This window comes from Drosophila biarmipes, chromosome 4, assembly GCF_025231255.1.
Source record: "Drosophila biarmipes strain raj3 chromosome 4, RU_DBia_V1.1, whole genome shotgun sequence".
Lineage (NCBI taxonomy): Eukaryota > Metazoa > Arthropoda > Insecta > Diptera > Drosophilidae > Drosophila > Drosophila biarmipes.
The window spans coordinates 1,141,942-1,162,223 of NC_066614.1; the positions used below are offsets into that span (position 1 = coordinate 1,141,942).

Sequence of the window (20,282 nt, forward strand, 5' to 3'; positions counted from 1 at the left end):
AACAAATTCATAATATTTATTAGTGGCGCCCAAGATTGATCGTAAAAATATTCGAACTTATAACGTCAAGGCTGGAGAACCAATATTCTTGGATATAAATGTCTGTGGAGAACCCGCACCGGATGTTACTTGGAACCAAAACAACAAGTCTATTCAGGCAACTTCAGTTAGCCATATAGAGAATATTCCATATAACACAAAATACATAAATAAAAATCCTGAACGGAAAGACACAGGACTCTATAAAATTTCTGCCCATAACCTCTATGGTCAAGACCAAGTGGAGTTCCAAATCAATATTATTAGTAAGTTAGCAATTTTTTATTTAGAAAAAGAAATACACGCTTTATTATTACTTTTTAGCTAAACCTAGCAAGCCTGAAGGTCCTTTAGAGGTATCAGATGTGCACAAAGGTGGTTGTAAGCTTAAGTGGAAAAAGCCTAAGGACGATGGAGGTGAACCAATAGAGAGTTACTTAGTTGAGAAATTCGACCCAGATACGGGTATTTGGTTGCCTGTTGGCAAAACTGATGTACCAGAATACAACGTGGAGGGTCTAATTCCAGGCCATGAGTATAAGTTCCGGGTAAAAGCTGTAAACAAAGAGGGTGAATCGGAACCATTGGAAACTTTGGGTTCAATTACTGCAAAGGATCCCTTTAGTGAGTACTTACAATACATACAATTCTATAAAAGTCTTACATTTAACAAATTTTGTAAAATAGCCGCTCCGTCGAAGCCTGGTGTTCCTGAACCTACCGACTGGACTGCAAATAAAGTAGAACTTACCTGGCCAGAACCTGCAAGTGATGGAGGATCGCCAATCACTGGCTACATAGTGGAGGTAAAAGATAAGTACAGCCCTCTTTGGGAGAAAGCGCTAGAAACCAACTCTCCAACTCCCATGGCGACTGTTCAAGGTCTTATCGAAGGAAATGAATATCAATTTCGAGTAGTTGCTTTGAATAAGGGAGGTCAATCGGAGCCTTCGGATCCAAGCAAAGTTCTTATAGCCAAACCACGTTATCTTGCTCCCAAGATAGACCGTAGAAATCTTCGTGATATAACGTTATCGTCCGGAACCGCTCTTAAATTAGATGCAAATATAACGGGCGAGCCTGCCCCAAAAGTGGAGTGGAAGTTCTCAAACTACCACTTGCAATCAGGAAAAAATGTGACCATCGATAGTCCTGACTACTATACGAAATTAGTTATTCGACCAACGCATAGGAGTGACTCTGGAGAATATTTGGTCACAGCCACTAATAGTTCTGGAAAAGATAGCGTACTTGTAAATGTGGTTATCACAGATAAGCCCACACCTCCTAACGGGCCCCTACAAATATCCGATGTACATAAGGAAGGCTGTCACCTTAAATGGAAGCGTCCCAGTGACGATGGTGGAATTCCAATTGAGTATTTCCAAATTGACAAATTAGATCCCGAAACTGGATGCTGGATTCCCTCTTGTCGTTCAACCGAACCCCAAGTGGATGTTACAGGTCTTACGCCTGGAAACGAATATAAGTTCCGAGTATCAGCTGTAAATGCGGAAGGTGAGTCGCAGCCCTTGGTTGGTGAGGAAACAATAATAGCTAAAAATCCATTTGATGAACCTGGCAAGCCCGAAAACCTTAAAGCAACTGATTGGGATAAGGACCACATTGACTTGGCGTGGACTCCACCACTGGCTGATGGTGGATCTCCCATTTCTGGTTATATTGTTGAAAAGAAAGATAAATATGGTAAATGGGAAAAGACCCTTGAGGTTCCAGCTGATCAATGCAAAGCCACTGTTTCTGATCTTGTCGAAGGCCAAGCTTATGAGTTCAGAGTTTCTGCGGTCAACGCTGCTGGAACTGGAGAGCCATCTGATGCCACTCCTTCGATAGTTGCCAAGGCTCGCAACAAGCCACCTATTATAGATAGATCAAACCTTATTGAAGTGCGTATTAAAGCTGGACAGGCATTTACATTCGACTGCAAGGTATCTGGAGAGCCAGCGCCTAAAACTAAGTGGCTGCTTAAGAAAAAAGAGTTGTATTCAACAGACAATATTAAGGTTACTAATGTAGACTACAATACAAAACTAAAGGTTACTGCTGCGACCCGATCTAACTCAGGTGTATACACAGTTCATGCAGAAAATGCAAATGGAGAAGACAGGGCAGAAGTTAAAGTAACTGTGATCGATAAACCTTCAGCGCCAAACGGACCTCTTGCAGTTGATGAGGTAAATGCCGAGTCTTGCTCTCTGCACTGGAGTCCACCAGACGATGACGGTGGGCAACCAATAGATAACTACGTCGTTGAGAAATTGGATGAAGCAACAGGTCGTTGGGTACCAGCTGGGGAGACTGAAGGACAAACTACAACCCTTAAGGTAAAAGGACTTACCCCAGGTCACAAATACAAATTTCGAGTGCGGGCCAAAAATCGTCAAGGAACTTCAGATCCACTCACGACAGCACAAGCCATTCAGGCCAAAAATCCGTTTGACGAACCTACAAAACCTGGTACTCCAACAATAAAAGACTTCGACACAGACTTCGTTGATTTGGAATGGAATAGACCAGAGAGTGATGGTGGATCTCCTATCTCTGGGTACATAATTGAGAAGCGGGACAAGTACTCTCCCGATTGGGAAAAGTGTGCTGAGGTCAGTGACGACATTACCAATGCTCATGTTCCCGATCTAATTGAAGGCGTTAAATACGAGTTCCGTGTTAGAGCAGTAAATAAGGCCGGTCCAGGTATCCCCAGTGATCCAAGTAAACCCCATCTTGCTCGACCCAAAAACATGCCACCAAAGATAGACCGAAACTTCATGTCCGATATCAAAATAAAAGCTGGTAATATATTCGAGTTTGATGTACCAGTTACTGGTGAGCCTTTTCCAAGCAAAGAATGGACTCACGAAGGAAATATGATCATAAACACAGATCGAGTAAAAATTTCCAATTATGATGACCGCACCAAGGTACGAATACTTGATGCAAAACGATCCGATACAGGAGATTATACTTTAATAGCTCGTAACATAAATGGTATTGATAGGCACACCGTCAAAGTTACTGTTCTGGATGTGCCAAGTGTACCGGAAGGCCCATTACGCAACGGTGATATAACCAAAAACTCTATAGTGCTGCGTTGGCGGCCACCAAAGGATGACGGCGGTTCAGAAATAACGCATTATATTGTGGAAAAAATGGATAATGATGCCATGCGATGGGTGCCTGTTGGTGATTGTACTGATACCGAAATTCGAGCTGATAATTTGATCGAAAATCATGACTACAGCTTTAGAGTAAGAGCTGTTAACAAGCAAGGCCAATCCCAACCACTTACGACCTCTCAACCAATAACTGCAAAAGATCCCTTTTCACATCCAGACAAGCCTGGTCAACCGCAAGCTGTAGATTGGGGTAAAAATTTTGTGGACTTGGAGTGGGCCGCTCCGAAGAGAGATGGCGGGGCACCTATTTCTTCATATATAGTTGAAAAAAGACCGAAGTTTGGTCAGTGGGAACGCGCTGCTATTGTGCCTGGGGAAGAATGTAAGGCCCACATACCTGAACTTACAGAAGGTGGGGAATATGAATTCCGTATAATTGCTGTAAACCGAGGAGGGCCTAGCGATCCATCAGATCCATCTAGCACTATTATTTGCAAGCCACGTTTTCTTGCACCATTCTTTGACAAGTCTCTTTTAAATGACATTACGGTCCATGCTGGAAAGCGTTTGGGATGGTCATTACCAATCGAGGCATCTCCTAAACCATCTATCAAATGGCTATTCAATGGAAAAGAAATAGTTTCGAGTACGCGCGGAGAGTCTAATCTTTTCCAAAACGAATTAACTTTTGAAATTCCTTCGTCACTTAGAAGTGATGAAGGTCGTTATACGTTAATGCTAAAGAATGAGCATGGATCATTTGATGCATCTGCTCACGCGACTGTTTTGGATAGACCATCACCACCGAAGGCTCCGCTGGATATAACAAAGATTACAAGAGACGGATGCCACCTAGCCTGGACTGTTCCAGAAGATGATGGCGGTTCGCCCATTTTGCACTATATTATAGAGAAAATGGACTTGTCCCGAAGCACTTGGTCCGATGCTGGCATGAGCACTCATACTGTTCATGATGTAACCCGTCTTGTTCATAAAAAAGAGTATTTGTTTCGAGTTAAGGCCGTTAATGCAATTGGGGAATCTGATCCTTTGGAAGCTGAAAAGAGTATAATTGCTAAAAATGAGTTTGATGAGCCTGATGCACCTGGAAAACCAATTATTACTGATTGGGATCGTGACCATGTTGACTTGCAATGGCCTGTGCCAAAAAGCGATGGCGGAGCTCCCATATTGGAATACATTATACAGAAAAGGGAAAAGAACAGCCCTTACTGGTCTAACGTATTGCATGTTCCGTCAAGCAAAAACACAGCCACAGTTCCAGAGCTAACCGAAGGTCAGGAGTATGAATTTAGAGTGATTGCTGTTAATCAAGCAGGGCAGTCTGAGCCGTCAGAGCCGTCTGATATGATTATGGCCAAACCACGGTACCTGCCACCAAAAATAATTACTCCACTTAATGAAATACGCATCAAATGTGGTCTTATATTCCACACAAATATTGATTTTATCGGTGAACCGGCACCAGAAGCAACATGGACACTTAATACTAATCCGCTTAAATCAAATGAAAGATCTACTATTACATCGATTGGTCACCACACCGTAGTACACACTGTTAATTGCCAAAGATCAGATTCCGGAATCTACCACTTACTTTTGCGTAATAGTTCAGGAATTGATGAAGGCAGCTTTGAACTTATAGTACTCGACCGCCCAGGACCCCCAGATGGTCCAATGGAGTATGAAGAAATAACGGCAAACTCTGTGACTATTTCTTGGAAACCCCCTAAAGATAATGGAGGATCTGAAATATCGTCCTATATTATTGAAAAACGAGATCTGACGCATGGCGGTGGGTGGGTACCCGCAGTAAATTATGTCAATGCTAAATACAACCATGCCGTTGTCCCCAGACTATTGGAGGGAACAAAATATGAATTTAGAGTGATTGCCGAAAACCTACAAGGGCGCTCTGATCCACTTACATCCGACCAACCAGTAGTTGCCAAAAATCAATACACAGTACCAGGTGCACCGGGAAAACCAGAATTAACCGACAGCGATAAGGATCACATTTCAATAAAATGGAAACAACCAATAAGTAATGGAGGATCCCCCATAATTGGCTATGACATTGAACGCCGTGACATTAACACAGGCCGATGGATTAAAATAAATGGTCCACCAGTTGCCACCACTGAATACCAAGACGACAGAGTATCACAAAACCATCAATATCAATATAGAATATCCGCAGTTAACGCAGCTGGTAACGGAAAGACTTCCGAACCATCGAGCACATTTGATGCTCGGCCACTGCGTGAAAAGCCAAGACTTTATTTGGATGGTATTACAGGAAGACGTATTAAGGTTCGTGCAGGGGAGCCTGTTAACTTAAATATACCTATATCTGGAGCTCCCACGCCTACAATTGAATGGAAACGAGGCGATAGCAAGTTGGAGGAAAGTAAACGCGTATCGTATGAGACTAACTCTGAGCGTACTGTATTCCGCATAGACGATTCAAACAGGCATGATTCTGGAAAGTACACCTTAACTGCCATTAATGAGTTTGGCAAGGATACGGCTGACATTGAAGTGATTGTCGTGGATAAGCCATCGCCGCCTGAAGGACCATTAACTTATACTGATAGCTCCCCAGATCACATCTCTTTGCAATGGTACCCTCCCAAAGACGATGGAGGCAGCGACATAAGCGGTTATATCATCGAGTTAACTGAGCTTGGCGTAGATGACTGGAAGCCAGTACCAGGCTACTGTCCTAAGACGAACTACACCGTAAAGGGTCTAACAGAAGGAAAGAAATATATTTTCCGTGTAAGGGCTGAAAATATCTATGGAGCCTCCGAAGCTCTTGAAGGTAAACCGGTATTGGCCAAGTCGCCTTTTGATCCTCCTGGGGCACCATCTCAGCCAACAATTGCTGCTTATACGCCGAGCTCGGCTAGCTTAGAATGGCATCCACCAGACTATTGTGGTGGTAAGCCAATAACTGGGTACATTGTTGAGCGACGAGAACGCGGTGGTGAATGGATTAAGTGCAACAATTATCCAACGCCAAATACATCATATACTGTTCCCGATCTTCGGGACGGAGCTCGTTATGAGTTCCGCATAATCGCTGTGAATGAGGCTGGACCTGGCCAACCATCAAAGCCCTCTGATCCAATAACTGCTGAGCATCAACGCTATCGTCCAGATCCACCCGAACCACCAAAGCCAGATCGTATTTTCAAGGATAGTGTCACATTATCTTGGCGGCCACCCCGCAATGATGGAAAATCTAGAATCAGAGGTTATTATATCGAAGTGCGTCCCAAAAACGAAAAGGATTGGAAACTGATTAACGAATTACCCATTAATTCAACCGTATACACAGTACCAAACCTTAAGGAAGGAGAAGAATATTCATTCCGCGTTATCGCTGAAAACGAAGTTGGAAGATCAAATCCATCTAAGCCTTGTCAGCCCATTAGAATTGAGGAACAACCAAACAAGCCTTGCATGGAGTTGGGAGGCGTTCGAGATATAGTGTGCCGAGCTGGGGACGATTTTAGCATTCATATCCCCTACGTAGCTTTCCCCAAGCCTTGCGCCTTTTGGTATTCCAATGACAGTGTTTTGAATGACGATAATCGTTTGCATCAGCATTTGACTGATGATGCCGCATCGTTTGTCGTGAAGAACTCGAAGCGTTCAGATTCAGGTCAATATCGACTCCAGTTAAAGAACCCATCAGGTTTTGATACTGCTACCATAAATGTTAAGGTTTTGGATAGACCATCTCCACCAACCCACTTACGTGCTGATGAATTCGCTGGAGATTCTCTAACATTGTATTGGAATCCACCAAAAGATGACGGTGGATCTCCTATACAAAACTACATTATTGAAAAGAAAGAAGCTCGTTCTTCTACATGGACTAAAGTAAGCAGCTTCTGCACAGTTCCGTTTGTCAGAATTCGAAACCTTGTAATTAACAAAGAGTATGACTTCCGAGTGATAGCTGAGAACAAATATGGCCAATCCAATCCGACCAACACGTCGGAGCCTATACGTGCGAGGCATCCCTTTGATGTTCCTAATACTCCTGGTATACCTCATGGCATTGACTCCACAGAAGATAGTATAACGATAGCGTGGTCGAAACCAAAACATGATGGCGGTTCTCCTATAACCGGCTACGTTATAGAAAAACGATTGCTAAGCGATGACAAATGGACCAAAGCAGTTCATGCTCTTTGTCCAGATCTTACTTGTAAAATACCAAACTTAATTGAAAATGCTGAATACGAGTTCAGAGTAGCTGCAGTTAATGCTGCCGGACAATCCGCTTATAGCGGTTCCAGCGATCTCATCTTCTGCCGCCGTCCACCGCATGCACCAAAAATAACATCCGATTTATCGATTCGTGATATGACTGTAATTGCAGGAGATGAATTCCATATAACCGTACCTTATCACGCAAATCCACGGCCAACGCCGTCATGGAGTGTGAATGGTCTCCAAGTCACTCCCGACGAGCGAATAAGATTTGATTCGGACGATTATTCTTCAGTTTATTATAATAAATCAGCTAAACGAAGTGAGTCTGGATCGTACACGATCACACTTACCAACAACAAGGGTTCAGATACGGCATCATGTCATGTCACGGTGGTAGACAGACCAGGACCACCTCAGGGTCCCTTAAATGCCTACGATATTACTCCAGACACATGCACCCTGGCTTGGAAAACTCCTTTAGATGATGGTGGTTCTCCAATAACAAATTATGTCGTTGAAAAGTTGGACACTAGTGGCACATGGGTGAAAATCAGTAGTTTTGTTCGTAACACTCACTACGATGTCATGGGCTTGGAACCTCAACACAAGTACCACTTCCGTGTAAGAGCAGAAAATCAATACGGGTTGTCAGATCCTCTGGACATTGCCGAGCCTATTGTTGCGAAACATCAATTTACAGTGCCGGATGAACCTGGTCAACCAAAGGTGATTGACTGGGACTCTGGAAATGTCACATTGATTTGGACTCGACCAGCTAGTGATGGGGGATCCCGAATTCAAGGTTATCAAATTGAATATCGAGACATTGTTAACGACTCTTCGTGGAATACATATGACTACCTAATAAAGGACACTAAATACCAACTGTACAATTTAGCTAACGGCAGCGAATACGAATTCCGTATAAAGGCAAAGAACGCGGCTGGATTGAGTAAGCCTTCCCCACCGTCTCTAAGGTTTAAATTAAAAGGAAAATTCAATGTGCCTTCACCGCCTGGAACGCCGCAAGTCACAAGGGTCGGCAAAAACTATGTCGACTTGAAATGGGAAAAACCATTAAGAGATGGGGGCTCTCGTATTACCGGCTACATTATTGAACGAAGGGACATCGGTGGAGCCGTATGGGTAAAGTGTAATGATTACAATGTTTTAGACACCGAATACACGGTTATTAACCTGATCGAGATGGGGGACTACGAATTCCGTATATTTGCTGTCAATTCCGCCGGACGCTCGGAACCTAGCTTATGTACGATGCCAATCAAAATTTGCGAGGTACTTGGTGGCGAAAAACCCGAATGGATCACCCGACTTCAAGACAGAGTAGCACCTTTTGGCAAGGATTACACACTGCAGTGTGCCGCCTCAGGTAAACCTAGCCCAACAGCTAGATGGCTTAGAAATGGAAAAGAAATTCAAATGGGTGGCGGAAGAATTACGTGCGATAGTAAGGACGGGCACTTCCGATTGCATATATCTAATGTACAAACTGGTGACGACGGTGACTATACATGTGAGGCAATTAATTCCCTTGGGTTTGTTCATACCTCAGGTTATCTTAAAATTGGATCACCACCAATCATAAACAGATGTCCCAATGAACTTTACTTACCCGAAGGAGACAATACAAAGATCAAGGTTTACTACTCAGGTGACCAGCCACTGACTGTGATATTAAAGAGAAACAATGAAGTTATATCCGAGGTTAATGATGAAACGCATATTAAGTTAAACGTCTTTGACGATTATGTAGCAATTTGTATTCGTGATATTGTAAAAAGTGACGCTGGCCAATATCAAATAGAATTCACTAACGATTCTGGTAGTGCCACGGCGCATTTTGATGTACGGATCACTGGTTTACCTTCAGCGCCCACAGGACCAATGGGGATATCGTTCATTAACAAAAACTCTTGTACTTTGGCGTGGCGTCCGCCTTCCTACGATGGTGGCCTTAAAGTTACTCACTACGTGGTGGAGCGGAAGGATTTATCATCACCGCACTGGATAACAGTTTCCAGCACCTGTAAAGATACCTCCTTTAACGTACAAGGTCTTATCGAGAACCAAGAATATATTTTCCGTGTGATAGCTGTAAATGAGAACGGAATGGGTCCACCACTGGAAGGCTTAAACCCTATTCGAGCTAAGGCACCAATTGACCCTCCATCGCCACCAGGAATTCCTAAAATTACTGAAATTGGAGGAGACTTTGTGCATTTGGAATGGAGCAAACCGGAATCGGATGGCGGTGCGCACATTCAAGGCTATTGGATCGATAAACGTGAAGTAGGCAGCGACACTTGGCAGCGTGTAAATGCTACCATCTGTGCACCCAATCAAATAAACTGTATCAATCTGATCGAAGGTCGGCAATACGAGTTTCGAATCTTCGCTCAGAATGTAGCAGGACTCTCAAAGGAATCCACTGCCTCCCAAGCGGTCAAGATAATAGATCCAAAGGCGGCTTCGCCTCCATTGATTGTGAAACCGCTACGCGATGCCAATTGCATTCAGAATCATAACGCCCAATTCACATGCACAATAAGTGGGGTTCCTAAACCAACAATATCCTGGTATAAGGGAGCTCGTGAAATAAGTAACGGTGCGCGTTATCATATGTACTCAGAAGGCGACAATCACTTCCTAAATATCAACGACGTATTCGGCGAAGACGCTGATGAATATGTCTGCCGCGCTGTGAACAAAGCTGGAGCAAAATCGACAAGGGCGGCATTGGCAATTATGAGTAAGTTATCTCCAAGAAAGATGTGTGTCCCCTTTTATCCTTTTGTGTATACAAATTTTTTTTATTTATAGCTGCTCCAAAACTAAACGTTCCACCACGATTCAGAGACACGGCTTACTTCGATAAAGGTGAAAATGTTGTAATCAAAATTCCCTTTACTGGCTTCCCTAAACCACGTATAAACTGGATAAGGGAAGGTGAAAATATCGAGTCTGGTGGTCACTACACTGTGGAAGTGAAAGAACGACACGCTGTTCTTATAATCCGGGATGGATCGCGCTTGGACTCGGGGCCTTATAGGATAACAGCTGAGAATGAGCTTGGTTCGGATACAGCCGTAATTAAAGTTCAAATTAGTGATCGTCCAGATCCGCCGCGATTCCCATCAATTGAAAGTATTGGAACTGATTCCTTATCTCTTAGTTGGAAAGCACCTGTCTGGGATGGTGGTAGTGACATAACGAATTACTACGTAGAGCGTCGTGAGCATCCATTATGTTCGTGGCTACGGGTTGGAAATACTCGGTTTACTTCTATGGCAGTTAGTGGTTTAACTTCAGGAAAAGAGTATGATTTCCGCATATTTGCTGATAATGTTTATGGACGATCTGAACCTTCAGACCCTAGCAGTCTAATCAAGACAAAGGAGTCTATTAAAAAGAAACCAAAAGAACGTAAATTGGAAACCGATGCAAATGGCAAAAAAATTCGCGGTAAAGCAGATGGCCCAATTAAAGACTATGATTCATATGTGTTTGACATTTATTCAAAGTTCGTTCCGCAACCTGTTGAGATCTCTCAGCAAAGTGTTTACGATAAGTATGATATCCTTGAAGAAATAGGTACGGGTGCTTTTGGTGTGGTGCACCGTTGTCGTGAAAGAAGCACTGGAAATATTTTTGCTGCTAAGTTTATTCCAGTATCACATTTAGTTGAGAAAGACCTTATTCGCCGGGAAATAGATATCATGAATCAGCTGCACCATCAAAAACTTATTAACCTGCACGACGCTTTTGAGGACGATGATGAAATGGTTTTAATACTTGAATTGTAAGCAAAATCTATATCTTTTTTGTTGTAACATTAATACCTAAAAGCGGTTTTTCATAGCTTATCTGGAGGCGAATTATTTGAACGCATTACCGCAGAGGGCTACGTGATGACGGAAGCTGAAGTTATAAACTATATGAGGCAAATTTGCGAGGGCATCAGGCATATGCACGAGAAAAATATTATACATCTGGATATAAAGCCAGAGAACATTATGTGCCATACTCGTTCAAGCACAAATGTAAAGCTTATCGACTTCGGATTAGCGACAAGGCTAGATCCAAATGAAGTTGTCAAAATTACAACCGGTACGGCAGAGTTCGCTGCACCGGAGATCGTTAACAGAGAGCCCGTCGGTTTCTATACTGATATGTGGGCCACCGGAGTACTGGCATATGTTCTGTAAGTTATCAATTAAATTTATTTATTCACTTTAAAAATTAAAAACGTTAAGCAAGGAAAAACGTTACAGTCAAGTGCCTCAACTATCAAATAGCCGTTACTCAGCTTAAGGGAGCAAAAGGGAAATGGGGATATATAAGCTGCAAAACGATATTGTAATACCAATACAAAATACGAAAATATATAAAAAATACAAGATAGCCACACTGCCGAAAAACAAACCGAGTACAACTTTTAAGAGTTCCAACTCTATGTGACACATACAGGCGCGCTCCGGTTTTCATTTCAGTTTTACATTTTGCCTTTTGAGAAAAATGTTTCGATTTAATTTTTACGTGTTTTTCGGAAAGTATTGCTTCATAGGAATGTTTTACGTTATCGGTTTACTTAGACAAAATGAACTTGAAAACAAATTTGTTACTTAGGAATATATTTAGGCGTAAATTATTTTACTGCTTAAAACAATTTAAATGATTCCGAGACCCTATAATAGAGTATGAATAGGCACAAAAAAAGTTAAATTCTCAGCCATTGTTAGATACTCTTAAAACAAGTAATCTCAAGGGTCTAAAATGTTTTTGAACTTTGTAAGTTAACAGACGAGCTAACAGAACAAACCATTATGATATTTTTTTCCAGTTTCAACCACCGAAAAGAAACATTTAAACACATTTTTAAAACTTATCCTTTTTTAGGTTAAGCGGATTATCACCTTTCGCTGGTGATAACGATGTCCAAACACTCAAAAATGTTAAGGCATGCGATTGGGATTTCGATTTAGAATCATTTAAATACATATCTGAAGAGGGTAAAGATTTTATAAGAAAATTGCTTGTTGCCAACAAAGAAAAGCGTATGACTGCACACGAATGTCTTCTGCATCCTTGGCTTACTGGAGATCACAGGTCTATGACACGGGCAATTAACCGTGATCGTTATCTCGCCTACCGTGAAAAACTTAGAAAGAAATATGAAGATTTTGAGAGATATCTGTTGCCAATCGGACGCCTATCAGAATACTCATCTCTGAGAAAGTTGCTTATGGAGAAATATAAAATACATGACGCCGTTTTCGATCGTCGTCAAGCAGCGCCACGTTTTGTGATTCGACCATCGTCCCAGTTCTGCTACGAGGGTCAAAGCGTGAAGTTCTACTGCCGGTGCATTGCCATTGCTACTCCCACTCTTACCTGGTCTCACAATAATATTGAGTTGCGGCAGAGTGTCAAGTTTATGAAGCGCTATACTGGGGATGACTACTACTTTGTCATCAACCGAGTTAAGTTAGATGATCGAGGAGAATATATTATTCGTGCAGAAAATCACTATGGCTCCAGAGAAGAAGTCGTCTTCCTGAATGTTCAGCCCTTACCAAAAGAACAGCCACGGTATCGAACGGAATCAACTCCGGTTCGCAGACGTGAACCGTTGCCGTACACTTTCTGGCAAGAAGAGTCCGAGACGGCGCCCAGTTTCACATTCCTTTTGCGGCCACGCGTCATGCAGGCCCGCGACACATGCAAACTACTTTGTTGTTTGAGTGGCAAGCCAGTGCCTACTGTTAAGTGGTACAAGGACGGCAGAGAGCTCAGCAAATATGAGTATGCGATGACTCACTCTGATGGAGTTGTCACCATGGAAATAATCGACTGCAAGCCATCCGATTCAGGAAAATACAGCTGTAAGGCAACAAACTGTCACGGATCAGACGAAACAGAGTGTGTCGTGATTGTTGAAGGTAAACTTAAAAAAAAGACTTTCAAATAATACATAAAAGAATTTTTGAATTTGAATTTTAAATTTTTAAATTTTCAATAAGACTTATATTTTGTATTTATTTGTTTAAGATGTTGCTTTTAATTTCTTGTCCACACCTTATACAAATCTGTTTTTTTATTTTTGAAAAGGTATTTAAATATTCTATATTTTGGTTAATCAAATCTTATATTTAGTAATTGTTTTTTAAGTTAAATGAAAGATTTTTAATATCAAAATAAATTACAAATCATAATTAATAATTGGATTTAATCTTAATTTTTGTGCTCGTTCATTTCAAATAAACTTATTATATTGCTTAAAAAAAGAAATTAATTAAAAAAAAAATAAAAACACTAAAGTGGCTTTCCTCGAATATCTGTTGATAAATTTTAAAATAAAACTACAGGCCAGTTCTATTGCGTTGTTACTTAGTTGTTCATAAATTTAAAAAAATAGTGCGCTAATAACACATTAATTATAGGTTTTAACAGATTTTTAAGGAAACTAGAAACCGTGCAAGCTCAGACCTTTAAAATTGTAATGGGTCTAGGGTTTCTTATATTCACACACATTGATTTAGGGATGCGAACAAACCATTATATCCCTAATATATCCCTAAGATATATAATATATATCCCTATATATATATTGTTATATGGTATTTTTTTAAATATGCATTACAATTTTAAATACTACATCTTAAAATTCAACTTTTCCCAGGAGAATGGGTTACGCCTGAGCAGGCTCAACTTGCACACAATTTCCTTTACTCAGGAGGTAAATGATTATAACGAAATGAACCAAAAATTTAAACACATATTTACCTTCAGCATGCCCTTTAATACCTAAAGTGAACACTTTATAAATTAAATCATACTTTTAAGAAAGAAAGAGATAAGAAGCTAACTTCTGGAACCCAAAGTTTATATACCCTTGCAGGTATACATATTGCACATGTTAGGCTAAAGGGGTAAAGATTAAGATAACGAAGAACGCTATAGTCGAGAGCCTCGAATATCGGATACCCGTTACACAGCTTAAGTAAGCAGGAACAGATTTAACTGTTTTGGCCGTTTGTGGGTGGTAGAGTGGGCGTGGCAAACTTTTTATAGGTCAATAGATAACTATTGATGAGACATACATTTCAGTTAAAATATTTTTTTAACAACAAAAATGTAGCCGAAACAGTTTTTGGCGGTTTGTGGGCGTCAGACTGGGCGTGGCAACCTTTTTATGCCCTTGCAGAGGGTGTAATTATTTCAGTCAGAAGTTTGCAACGCAATGAACGAAACGTTTCCAGCCCCATAAAGTATATATATTCTTGATCAGCGTCACTAGATGGGTCGATCTAGCTATGTCCGTGTGTCCGTCCGTCTGTCTTTCCGTTTCTACGCAAACTAGTCTCTCAGTTTTAAAGCTATCGGATTGAAACTTTCCCAAAAGTCCTCTTTCTATTGCAGGTAGTATATAAGGCGGAACCAGCCGGATCGGACAACTATATCTTATGGCTCCCATAGGAAAAAAAATTTGAAAAAAATTATATCTTCGGTGTTTTTTAACATATGACCTTCTAAGATTGGAAATAACATTTTTAATTAGTTATAAATTTCGAATTAAATTTTATCAAAATCGGATGACTATATCATATAGCTGCCATAGAAAGGATCGGGAAATTAGTGGTAATATAAAATAAAAAAATGATATCTTCGGTGTTTTTTAACATATAACCTTGGAAATAAGATTTTTTAATTGGTTTTCAGTTTCGAATTAAATTTTATAAAAATTTGAAATTTAGAACTAATTAAAAAATGTTATTTCCAAGCTTAGAAGGTTAAATGTTAAAAACACCAAAGATATATTTTTTTTTAAATTTTTCCCCCGATATAGATATAGTTGTCCGATCCGGCTGGTTCCGTATTTTATACAACCTTCAATAGAAAGAAGACTTTTGGGAAAGTTTCAGCCCAATAGCTTAAAAACTGAGGGACTAGTTTGCGTAGAAACGGACGGACATGGCTAGATCAACTCGGCTAGTGATCCTGATCCAGAATATTTATACTTCATACAACTAAAACTGTAATTAATAAATAAGATTCAAGAGCCGTTACTTTTTTTATGGGGGTCATAAAAACTTTTGCTTGAATCAGTAGAAGACGGATTTACTAAAAAAAAACTTGTCCTTTTTAAACCATTTTCGGTCAGAGTTTAAATTCCAAAATTGTTCTCTGTCAATCTAATGAAAAACAGCTGTGAGAAAAAAAAAAACTTTTTTGTTATCTACCTCTGTATATTGTCAAATATGACTTAAGTCACATCGTCTTCGGAATGTAACATTTTTAATATATTTGAGTTACTTGGATACGCAAGTTTAATCTGCAAATTCTTTATGTAATGTAAATGTAACGATGTAATCTAATATGTAACGGGCGCAACCCCTAGGTGATGAAAATAAGTTTGCAGGACTTTTAATTATCCAGAAAAAAAGAAATGTTTCGTAGAAATTCAACAAAGTATAATTTTTTATGTCGCGTGTGATCGCATGTTAAATATTAGGAAAAAATGTGTAAGATAACGTAAAAGAAGGGCAATATAAGGGCAATTAGTTTTGGTAATTCTATATTGGTTATCCCATAAATATGTACAATCCCGTCTGAATTGAAATAAAATACTAATATAAAATTTCCACAATCCAAGTTAACTATGATCTTGCACAAAAAATACTTACATTTAAAACATACTAAACATTTTTTCGTTCTTTTTACTAAAACAGATAGAAAATATATAGAACAGCCAATTAAGCCAGCGCCTCCACCAATTGTAACATCCCGCCAGTTTACCTCATCTTCAATCCAGAGCACATCGGAATCTAAGGCAAGCATTAAAAATTGTATATCTTGATAGCATATTTACTGATCAGTTCTAGGCCGACCAAACCACTGTTTCCAACACAAGTTCTTCAAGCACTCAGAATAGCATTTCAAGCAAAAAGAAGTATGCGTCTAATAGTTTACAGGCCCCTGGAAGCCCGTCTAGATCACGAAGTGCAACTAAAGAACTTATACGTATGTATATATTAAACATACATGGAGTTATAAACTACTTATAATTACTCTATGAATATAGTTCCCCCAGATGATTCATTAATGTGTAAGCCAGAGTTTACGAAGCCCCTACACGATCTAACTATCCGTGACGGTGAACAGTTGATTCTTACATGTCACGTGAAAGGCGATCCAGAGCCTCAAATCACTTGGTCAAAGAATGGGAAGTCGATATCATCTTCTGATATTATGGACTTAAAGTATAAAAATGGAATTGCAACTTTAACCATCAACGAAGTTTTCCCGGAGGACGAGGGAGTATTTACTTGTACAGCCACAAATTCTATTCGTGCTGTGGAAACTAAATGCAAACTAACAATAAAGCGTGAGTTGTTGTCTTTTAAAATAAATTTTTTGTATTTAGACCGCTGCGGATTAAAAAGATAAACTCGTTGCCTACTATAAACGAGGGTCGATCAGAAAAAAATGGCTAAAAGTATATATACTTTTGATCAGGATAAATATGCGAATCTATCTAGCCATGTCCGTGTGTCCGTTTTAACGACAAATTATTATTTTTTCTTTTATTTCCGCAAAATTTGGCAATGACCAATTGCTTGAAAATTGATCAGGAACCATTCAGGGTTTTTTTTTATATTATATATATTTTATATCTACCAATTTTCTGATCCTTCCTTTGGCAGCTATTTGAAATAGTCGTCCGGCTTTGAAAAAATTATAGGACATAATAATTACACCCAGAAGTTTGCAACGCATTGAAGAAGTTGCTTTCGACCTATATATATATTCTTGATCTAGCCACGTCCATTGCTCGGACGGCTCTGTCATATAGCTGCCATAAGAACCATCGGATAATTATTGTCCAAACAATCGTTTTAGGCAGTCATATACGGTAGTAAATGGAAATGGGACGTTATTTTACATTTCTGTAGATTTAAAAGTTCTTGACCTACCCTGCTCCCACGGGCACAAACTCCAAGGTTATAAAATTTTCGGCTAGCCGAAGTAAATTATCTTTCTTTTTACTTTATAATACCAATAAAAATGTTTCTATATGATTTTAGCGCTGGATAAGAGCTCTTCCAAACGAAAAGTAGTTTCCGGCGATAAAGCGCCAAAAATTGTAAGTCACTTGGAGTCGAGATTTGTTAGGGATGGCGACGCAGTTACCTTGGCCTGTCGCATTATTGGAGCTGAACACTTCGATGTGGTATGGTTGCACAATAACAAAGAGATAAAGCCAAGCAAGGATTTCCAGTATACCAACGAAGCCAATATATACCGATTGCAAATCGCCGAAATTTTCCCCGAAGATGGCGGCACCTACACCTGCGAGGCCTTTAACGATGTAGGCGAATCGTTCAGTACCTGCACTATAAATGTAACAGTGCCTGGAGACGAGCCTAAGCATCCGGCATTTGTGAAATTCCCCACATCAGTTTCACTTCTTGAAGGAGAGGCTACCACATTCGAGTGCGAATTAGATTCAGAGCTTCTTAATTTGGTTTGGGTTAAAGATGGCAAGCCCATTGACGAAACTCTTTCACGATACTCATTTACAAAAGATGACAACCGATACGCTTTTACAGTTGCGAAATGTAACATGGACGATGTTGGCCAATACCAGGCGAAGGCCGTTGCCAGAAAGGGAGAAAGTATATGTGCATTCTCGATAAACGTTCACAACGCCGATGCCTAAGCCAATTTTGCAAGTTGTTATATTTAATTAACCGACTACATAAAATGTGCATATATATTATATACATATGTATTAGGAGTATGCCATAATTAGACTGCTCATGAAAAGTCGCTTTCATCATCCAAACATCTATACATATACATAGGCGTTTATGTATATAAATATATGTAAAGTTTATGCATTTCAAGCATATCGTCCGAAATCGCTCGATATGAGATATTCACGTGCATCCACTTAACTCAAGCATTATATGTAAAATACTATTAAACGCAAAATAACGTATAAGAACAATTAATCCAACTGTCTACCATTACAATTTTACAATTGGCAATGAACTCACAGATACTGTTCGGTAATGACAAATCCTTCGCTGCTTGCGTGACTAATGGCATCCTCAACAATAACATCTAAAACATTAGACATTCAAGTAGTTGATTAATCGTTAATTATCGTACAAAGTTCTGTATAACTTTCAAAATATAAAGACAAATGTGAAATATGCGGGCGGTAATTGACAAAAAAATAAATGTAACATTTTCAAAAAAAAAACTGATTACTTTTTTTGTTAGAGGAAAATAATTGAACTTAGACCTAGGCAGCTATGGACCTCAGACTCTCGCCGGCAGGGTTAAAAGATCGCACGGCAAGTTACGGTCTTGTATGCAAAAGAGAAACAAATCGACGAACACGCGTAGCTCGGAACTTTTTAACATATACTATTCAGTATGGGCAGAACATTAAACCAACAATCTTAGGCCAGAGACGGCATATCCGAAAAAGTTTTAGAAGCAGGGAGAGCAAATACAATTGCGAAGATTCAACCGAGCGCGTGGTTGCGAGGCTACCTTAAGAGTCGTGTAAATAACCAGTAGATCTGACTGATGCCATATTAGACTATAAATAAAGGAGAGTCTTGGGACCGACCTGCTGGACCTTTATGTATGGCAAAATCAGACCGACCCCGGGATTTACACCTGAAATAAGAAGAACATAACAATGACATAATTTTGGTGATTTGGGGAATAATAATAATAATTTAAGGGTCAAATTAATACGATTTTTGTATTAACATGACACGAATAGATTCTTGCCCCAAACATGAAGCCAATAATTATGTTTCTTAAATTAAAGTTATAAATTAATCACATAATATTTACTCCCATCGACTACTTTCTCGTAAATAGTCGATCCAAACCTATTGCAAAGGTCTGGTCTATGGGGTCTAAAAGAAAGATTTTTGTTTATTATTTTGTTTTATTTTATAATAAATTTTAATATGTACTTACTTAAATCCGTATTTGGATTGGGATAATAATCCAAATCCTTCAATTAATTATAGCATTTGCTCCGTTGGGGCTAAAATACGCGTCGAATTACACTGTACCTCAACTGTCAAAATCGGATGTTCCGGTGCGGAGTCATATCAAAATTAACATTTTATTTTGTTTGTCAGTATGTCAGTTTGTCCAAAAATTTTATTTTAAAATCCTCAAAATTCTAGACGATGTAAAAAGAAACATTAGTTCTACCACTTTTGGAAAAACTAGCTAGTTTGGAAAGAAAACAGCTTTAAATGTCGAAATTTTGTATACCCGGTTTGTATAAATACCACCGTTTTAAAATTATGGTTTTTAGAATTTTTCAGATTTTTCAAGAATCCGTTACTCAGCACTCAGCGCCACCTATCGGCTATTTCAGTAGATGTTATGTGGGCGGCAGACAGTTTTAAGCGTTTTAACCGTTTGTGGGCGTTAGAGTGGGCGTAGCACATTCTTTAGGTCAGTCGATAGTTAAAACTTGTTTTTATCATAAAAACTGCGCTACAGATTCTGGCGGATTGTAGGCGTTAAAGTGATCGTGGCACCCCGCTGAAACAAACTTGCTCTACGCAGGAAGCCCAGGAATCTGCATGCCAAGCTTGTCTGTCTTGCTTTTAAAGTTTCCGAGATCTCACCGTTCATACGGACATGGCTAGATCGACTCGGCTAGTGATCCTGAATATATATACTTAATGGGGTCGGAAACTCTACGAGTAAGGGGTATAATTAAGGTGTATAGCCCTTGAGATTCTTCAACTTTTGGCATATCCGTGTCAACATATACATATATTAATC

At 39.7% G+C, this 20,282-nt stretch overlaps 1 protein-coding gene across 8 annotated transcripts in view; it reads left to right on the forward strand.

Moving 5' to 3' along the window:
- The window catches only part of LOC108035605 (twitchin), a 58,830-nt gene extending 40,113 nt beyond the window's left edge, over positions 1 to 18,717 (forward strand). For 6 of the 8 annotated variants that reach the window (XM_017111321.3, XM_050886914.1, XM_050886919.1 and 3 more), the window contains 11 exons: positions 24 to 305; positions 364 to 663; positions 727 to 10,197; positions 10,269 to 11,247; positions 11,308 to 11,649; positions 12,345 to 13,387; positions 14,128 to 14,184; positions 16,178 to 16,278; positions 16,331 to 16,469; positions 16,531 to 16,833; positions 17,534 to 18,717. In XM_017111321.3, coding sequence (XP_016966810.1) covers positions 24 to 305; positions 364 to 663; positions 727 to 10,197; positions 10,269 to 11,247; positions 11,308 to 11,649; positions 12,345 to 13,387; positions 14,128 to 14,184; positions 16,178 to 16,278; positions 16,331 to 16,469; positions 16,531 to 16,833; positions 17,534 to 18,168 — 13,652 coding nt within the window. In that variant the 3' untranslated portion in view covers positions 18,169 to 18,717. The remainder of the gene's footprint in view (positions 1 to 23; positions 306 to 363; positions 664 to 726; positions 10,198 to 10,268; positions 11,248 to 11,307; positions 11,650 to 12,344; positions 13,388 to 14,127; positions 14,185 to 16,177; positions 16,279 to 16,330; positions 16,470 to 16,530; positions 16,834 to 17,533) is intronic. The other 2 variants (XM_050886916.1, XM_017111339.3) reach the window with 1 other exon arrangement.
- Positions 18,718 to 20,282: the final 1,565 nt, after the last annotated feature.